The 7,202-nt window shown below is 40.2% G+C and overlaps 1 protein-coding gene across 1 annotated transcript in view; it reads left to right on the top strand.

Annotated features, from left to right (window-relative positions):
* LOC104500828 (protein arginine N-methyltransferase 8) overlaps positions 1–7,202 on the top strand; it is a 31,146-nt gene that overhangs the window by 14,398 nt on the left and 9,546 nt on the right. Inside the window, exon 6 of the mRNA XM_010144547.1 lies at positions 2,306–2,421. Coding sequence (XP_010142849.1) covers positions 2,306–2,421 — 116 coding nt within the window. The remainder of the gene's footprint in view (positions 1–2,305; positions 2,422–7,202) is intronic.

Genomic DNA, 7,202 nt, shown 5'->3' with positions numbered 1-7,202 from the left:
GGAAAGAAAAATCACAAAATTCCTAAGCAGTTTTATTAATTAAGGATACGTGCAAATGCTTGGGTAAAATCTGTGGTTTCAGTCAACCTTTAAGTGAAAATGCCTAATCCTCATTCCTTGTCTCTCAGCGCCTCTTGGAAAAGGAAGTCTGGTGCCAAAGGAAGTTCAGTGCCAATATCCAGAACTGCCGATGGATCAGAACTGCCGTTTTGGGTCAAAAACAAGCCCAGTGCAGTGGGGCAGTGACAAGAAGTCCGTGCGGGTGCCAGGGAGAATTATGTCTACTCCTCAAGCACAGCCTAGATTTTTCCTCCAAGTTACATGATGACCTTGACATCTAAATTCCTTGCAAAATTTACAGATGCAAAAGGGTGAATGAGGCATCTATTCTGTAAAGGAATCAAAGCCATTTCAGCCTCAAAAAATCCCCCGTGCCTCCTTTCACCTTGCTTTTGAATGCCTTCCTTTCTAGGCCCTGAGCATTTTTCTTTTCTCACAGATAATACACCTGTCTTCAACTCGTTTATTTTTTCATCATTTAAAAAAAAAAAATGTTCTGGATTCTTTTTCTCTTCTAAAATGTTTCCCTTTAAGACACTTTATTTTCTGCTTTCCTCTCCGATTTCCCTTCCCCCTTTCACTTTTTATACCTCTGTGTCTTCTTCAGTTATTTCCATCTCACTGCCTATCGGCACCACCATCTTGTCCCTCTTTTCAGTTTATAAGTCCTTGATGGTGTCTTCTTACATTTCAATTTTTCATCTTTATGTTTTCTCTCTTAAGATGGATAGTCTTGCTTTCATATGAGATGCAGGGCTGAACATTTCAAAGGGCACTCAAGAACCATCATATGGATTAAGAAGTAACGCAGTATGAGGTTTCTAAAAAAAATCCGGCTTCTGATTTCTCGAACCTTTATTAATGCCACAGAGTATTACTATAGTCAATTACTCTGATTTCCTGCAAAATGTAAAACATATATTTTTATCTTTTAACCTCTGCAACGAGTCTCTATCTAATACAGACCATGGCATATATTTGAAAGGCGTCCCACGTAGGCTGAAGTACATCAAGTGGGGGAGGCCCCAACAACTCTGTTAATAAATTGTTCCTTCAGGGTTTCCTGGTTAATCTTTTCTCAGTAACCACGTAAAAACATATGGCTTCGATAAATACAATCTGAAGTTCCCACCTGCTCGCGATGTCTGAAATTCATGTTTTGATCACCGTCTCCCCTGAAATACTGGGAAACTCACAGCCTGATAAAGAGCTTACATATCAAAGAGCACACCCAGATTTGTTCCTGTTTAGAAATACGCAGATTTTTTGCTCATACTACATTTTTAGTCATAGTCCTCTGGGAACCAGTAGCTCAAATGTTATGCTGTGAAAAAAACAGGGCATTTCAAACATGCTCATTATTGCTGTTTAGCATTTTACTTTGCTTGTGTTCAAACAATTTTTAAAAAATTGGTTGTATTCAGTATTCAGTTTAGACTTTCAGATGGAGCATTGAATGAAACTTGACTCATATGATTCATACGACTAAGATTTCACTTTTTGGAAGTTACTGTTTTCATTTTGTTAAATGATCTTAAAAGCAAAGCCAGTGTACTTTTCAGTGTTTCAGTGTTTTCACTTTGTTCAAGAAAAAAAAAAACAAACCAAATACCTCAGCAAGATAAGCATTTATTGGAGGAATTGGAAGGACAGTTTGAATATATAAGATCAGCATGGCTTTAAATCTTTAGAAAGTGGACATTTTGCTTTTTTGTCAAAAAGTACATGCAGATTAAAACTCAGATGCCCCAAATATTGAAACACTCCTTGTCAGTAATTCACTGGCTGAAACTAAGACTACTTAAACAATTAAAAGAGCATGCAAACTGCTGATTGAATATCAGTCTATAAAAAAAGAAAATGCTAACCGGAACGGATAGGAAAGGATAGAATAACCTTAGCAGCTATTCCCAAGTCTCAGCCTGACGTATTATGTGATTTGGGGCAATACTCCCAAATACCTATAGCAACAAAAATCATCAAGAAGTCTCCTATACACGGTTTTGGAGACACCGTAAAGCAAAGACCACTTGTTCAAAGGCAGACATTGAAGGGTTATTTTGCCACAACTACATTATATTACAGCGATGATGACATAGACAACTGGGGCAGGGAGCAAGGAGCTAAAGAGGAGAGCTGAAAGTTAGAGGGTAGTAGAAGGTCTTTCAAATGAAAGATGCTTTGAGAAACAAAAAATATTTTTATTATTACTGCTAATCTTTGACACATCCATTTGCATTGACAGGGTGGGAGAATGTGTACGGCTTTGACATGACCTGTATTAGGGATGTTGCCATGAAGGAGCCTTTGGTGGACATAGTAGATCCAAAGCAAGTGGTGACCAATGCCTGTTTAATAAAGGTTTGGTAATTCCAAATGTACCTAATTATGAATGTTTACACCTAACTGTAGGATGCTTTGGAGACCTGCTGCTTATGTTATAATACTATCTTTATATACTTCTAACTAGCTACAGAAGCCATCATCATAGAGTGCTATCACACTAAGAAGGAAAACTGTGCAGTTGTACGTTAGTTGCACATGCCCAATACCGTCACCTGAGCTAAGCATGAACATCGATACATTGATCACTTATGGAATACCCAAAGTAAGATGCTTCTTGTGACTCTTAAAATTATACATGTGCAAGTACTGGATAAACAGAGTCATGATGACTCATATGAATTTTAATTGCCCAATCTTCTTGTAAATAGAGGTTGGATATTACTGACAGAATGCTGCTGAGGAGGAGGGGTAAATTAAGTCTGTTTGCAGTAAAAAAGACTGAAACATCAGTTTCTGCATTGGTCAGTTCTGATGAAATAACTCTTTAATTTACTTCAGAGGGTGAGATCAGAATTAGAACCTGATTTATTTGTATAACTTCCTAATTCTTAGCTTTATCCAGAATGTTAGTGTGCTCTCCCAGCCCCAATATCTGCAGCCAGAGGTTGTTTTGTACCCTGTTCTACATAAAAGACAGAATGGTCGCTGCTTCCTGTTCTCAAAACCAGGTTATGAATCCATAGCTTGCAGGAACTCATGAAGTCCCTAAAACCCCTCCCATGTGAAAGAACCCTCTTCACGTTGATTTACTCTCACAAATAAGGCTGTCCGCATCGATAGTGGTAATCAGGTCCGTGAATCCAAGAGTGTGCTCATTTATCCCAAAGACTCAGTTCTAATTTTTCCCTTTCACTTTTTGCCAGTGACAAACACAGCAATAAGTATTCCCATTTGCAAAAAGGAAAGACATACCTTTAGCCTGCAGAACCTTTACTGAAAGCAGCAAAAAGGAACAGAAGTAGAAACTCTGTGTGAGTACGTATGCATGCACAGTCCATCTGCACTGAGGGGAGCACAAGCTGGTTGTGTCTGAAAACAGCCTGAGCCACAGCAGTTTAAAATTGCAGTACACACCGAATTAAGCAGCTATTATTTAGACTGCATAAAATGTGTCTGGAGAGTGAGAGATCAGATGGCAAAATAGGTTGGCTTCTCTGGAATAAAAAGGTATAAAAGCTGCATGCCCTTAAATGAAGTGCGAATCTTAGTGTTTTCTTTAGAAGGTCTTTGGAAGTAATTGGGTTGGAGGAGACAGAGAAATCTTTTCAAACTGTTCCTGTTCAAGTTTTATATTCAATTCTACATGTCCTGACATCTTTTGTCCATACGCTGAGTGGTGCTTTACCACATAATGGCACCTTGGGAGCAAAGCGGGAGGTAACTGGACGAGCAGAAGCCACTCACTGTTCCAGAATCTGTCCCTGATCTTAGAAACTGATCGCGAAAAGGAGAATGTCAGTGAAAGGCAGGAAGGAGGAAGGCTCTTGTTCAAGCTAGCAATATGCAAGCAGGAAAAAACAAGGCTCCATTTCTTTTTTTAATTTGATTTACTTTCTCACATGGTTTATTTATATAAAGTGCATATCTTTGGTCCTGAAAATATTTGTGAATTCAGAGAATAATATTAGCTTAAGAAAACATTTGAGAATAAACAAAGCAATAATACTTAATTATTCATTATATTTTATTATATATAGCATTTCAAGATGGCACACTCTATTCGTATCAGATTCACAAAGGGGTTTTTTTAGGACTGTATTCAACCCAAAGCCAGCAAACTCAGGGCGCCTACTCAGATGAGTCTGGGTTCCCTGTGCGTTGGTCAGGAGGTGGACTAGTCAGCAGATGCGTTCCTAACAGACCAGTCAGAGTCCCGTGCTTCTGCAGTTATTTCACTTCCCAATTTAGATGCTCTGAATTGTTCTACAAAATCAGCAAAATAAGACATCAACCCTTGCATGCTGTGTAACCATGACACTTACCTAGACCGCTGGAGACTTGAGTAAAATTTTCTCACTCGTACTCTTCAGGAATAGGATGAAACCCAAGTCTTGAACTCTCCAAGGAACTTCAGCCATTAAGCCAGAAGTACACTGGGGGTGGTGCCTGCAGAGAATATAGCATCTTCTCCTTTGTGGAAGCCATTCCCCTTGGAAAGATCTCCTAAATACGTCCCAGGGCCACAGGAATTTTCCTGACAAGCTTCTGAAGGTCACACACCATGTGAAGATTACACAATTTAATGCTACTTAAAAGCACAAACTGCCTCCCCTGCACAAAAAAAAAAAAAAATTACCAAACATTCTTGTTTATCAGAGAACATAGCATAGTAATAAAAAAACCTTTGACCTGTATGCTGAAATATCCAGTTCTTTGAGAAATTTCCACAGTTTTGGAAATATCATTACACACCTGTACGAAGTCTTATTTCAAAGGACCTGCAGTGTTTTCTTGAAAAAGGGCCCGTTGCTTAGAGAGATCCAGCCACACAAGGGAGGTGCTTGTCTGTGCGTTCCAACGAGTTCCATGTTCTTCTTCCAGAGTAATCTTCACCTGTGAGGTTTAGGACAGGGCATTCCTCATGAGACTTTTCTCTTACCTCACTGCAGCTTCTGGGAAATCCCTAATCACATTCCTTTCTCCCAGCCTTTCCTAAAGTAAAGCAAGAGGCACCTATGCCGTTCATTTTCCATCTGCCTTCAAACACTGCTCTTTTCTTCCTCATTTTTATTCTTTATTCTTCTTCACATGAAAATCTCCTTCCCTTTCCGAAGTGACTCTCCCTGTCACTCTTTCAACAGTTCTCCCCACAGTCTTTCCTTTCAGCATCCTCAGATTTCACCTATTCCACTATGCCAAAAAAAAAAAAAAAAGAAAGCAAGTGACTCTCCCTGTCACTCTTTCAACAGTTCTCCCCACAGTCTTTCCTTTCAGCATCCTCAGATTTCACCTATTCCACTATGCCAAAAAAAAAAAAAAAGCAAGCAAACCCCAACACTCCCACCAAAACCAGATAGCACCCTAGTGATTTTCAGGCGTATCCTTCTGTGCAAACAGGAGAAGACAGCAGCAGCAGAAGAGGGGTGCTGGTGGGAGGCTGAGGTCTCTCTTAGCCAGAAGCTATAGCTACAGTTGCTACCCCGTTACTTCGCCTAATAGCAAATCAGCATATACTGCAAGGTCTAGTCAAAACAATCTTGGATACTCAACTCTTTCTTTCACTGCTCCCTTGAAACACCCAGAATTTGATGTTGTTTCTTCTCTCACCACATTAATACTGTTAGTTCTCTGCACCCTTTGAAAAAAGAAGAAAAATAATTTCCTTTTGGAAAAGCGAATGTGTTTTGGGGGCTGACTATGGCATTCCGTGCTCCCCTCAGGTCTGTGCGCATGTGTGCCGCTGCCAATGTAGGTCATTTTCTCAGTGCTTGTCAGAAAGGAGGGGTTAGCCCTTTCTCCTTTCCCTAGCAATTAATTTTACTTCTCAGCTTTCCGATCAATCCTATTCCTGAAGCTGGCAGTACTGCTTGTACCAGTGCAACCTGTCCTCCTGCTCCTACATCAGTTCAGCACCTTTATCAGCTATGATTAGCACTGCCTTCACCATCACATCCTACGCCGGGGTGACCATTTCCCTCTTTGTCCAAACCAAGACAGCTGGTACAATGAGAGAGAGGAAGGGGGCAGGGAGACCCCAACCCCAAATCCAAAACCAGACAAAAACCACAGCAAAAGCAGACGTTCCCTGAGGTTTGGATCTTGAGCTCATCTCTGTGCTCAAGCAATCGTAGCTGAGTAAGCTGGCTGCTGGGAAGGGGATCAGAAAAGAGGTGAGGTGGTACTCTAGAAGCAACCTTAATTACGATTTGCATGGGAAAATAGGTCAGGCAACCAGGTGGCACTTTTCCCATCAGCAAACGTGATTCAGGGCTGTTTCTCTCATTAGTCATGTGGCTTCCAGCTAGGGTGATGCCATTCAAACAAGAAATACCTAGAGGCTGGCAACACTGCATCTCAACCTTGCTGGCATCGTTGCTGTGGTTCTAAATGATCTTCTCTACAACTTTTGCTCAGTCCTAAAGCAATTTGTGCCACATTGAGGACAGCTCAAGAACCGTTCCCTATGCAGTGAACATGAGAACTGGACCTCTCTGTCTCTGCAACAGGGACTTACAGCATGGGATGTCTCATGGTCTTCCATGCAGTGTCAGCCACAGTCTGGACCTCCTTAATTAGCTGATAATTCGGACACTTTTATTGCTCAGCTTTACATATTTTATTTTCTAGTATTATTAAGAGCTGTATTTTTATCAGATCCCTGATTAACTATGCCCATTTTGTTGTCGTCGTTTTAAAAATCGGAATGAAATCTGGCAAATCATGACTTTTCCACTTACGTTATGCAAAGATAGAATTTGTCCCGTGTGGTTAACTGTAATTAACATTCAATGAGCAGTGATATTTAATATAAAATATATAAAGGACCCAGAGTTCGATTCAAAGACACAACCAAAACAGGATCAGGCCAGTTTCAAAATTATATGAATTAATTTTAAAAAACCACATTTGTCAGCCACGTTTCACATAGTAAAAAAGGTGTGTTTCTGACCTTAAAAAAATTATTGCAAAAGTGACCACAGTTTTATCCAGCACATCTGTTCAATATTTCTGAGACATTTCCACTAACTTCGCTAATAAAAATATCTCCTGCTGCTTTGGATTCCGCTTTACCCTGCAGAGTTAACACGGCTCAGAAAGAGGGAGCTAGGTCCCTTTTATGTGCCTCATCATCGGAC

This window comes from Buceros rhinoceros, unplaced genomic scaffold, assembly GCF_000710305.1.
Source record: "Buceros rhinoceros silvestris isolate BGI_N320 unplaced genomic scaffold, ASM71030v1 scaffold12051, whole genome shotgun sequence".
In the NCBI taxonomy this organism is placed as follows: domain Eukaryota; kingdom Metazoa; phylum Chordata; class Aves; order Bucerotiformes; family Bucerotidae; genus Buceros; species Buceros rhinoceros.
Note: the sequence above shows the minus strand (reverse complement) of the source record. Positions and strands in the feature narration are given on the sequence as shown.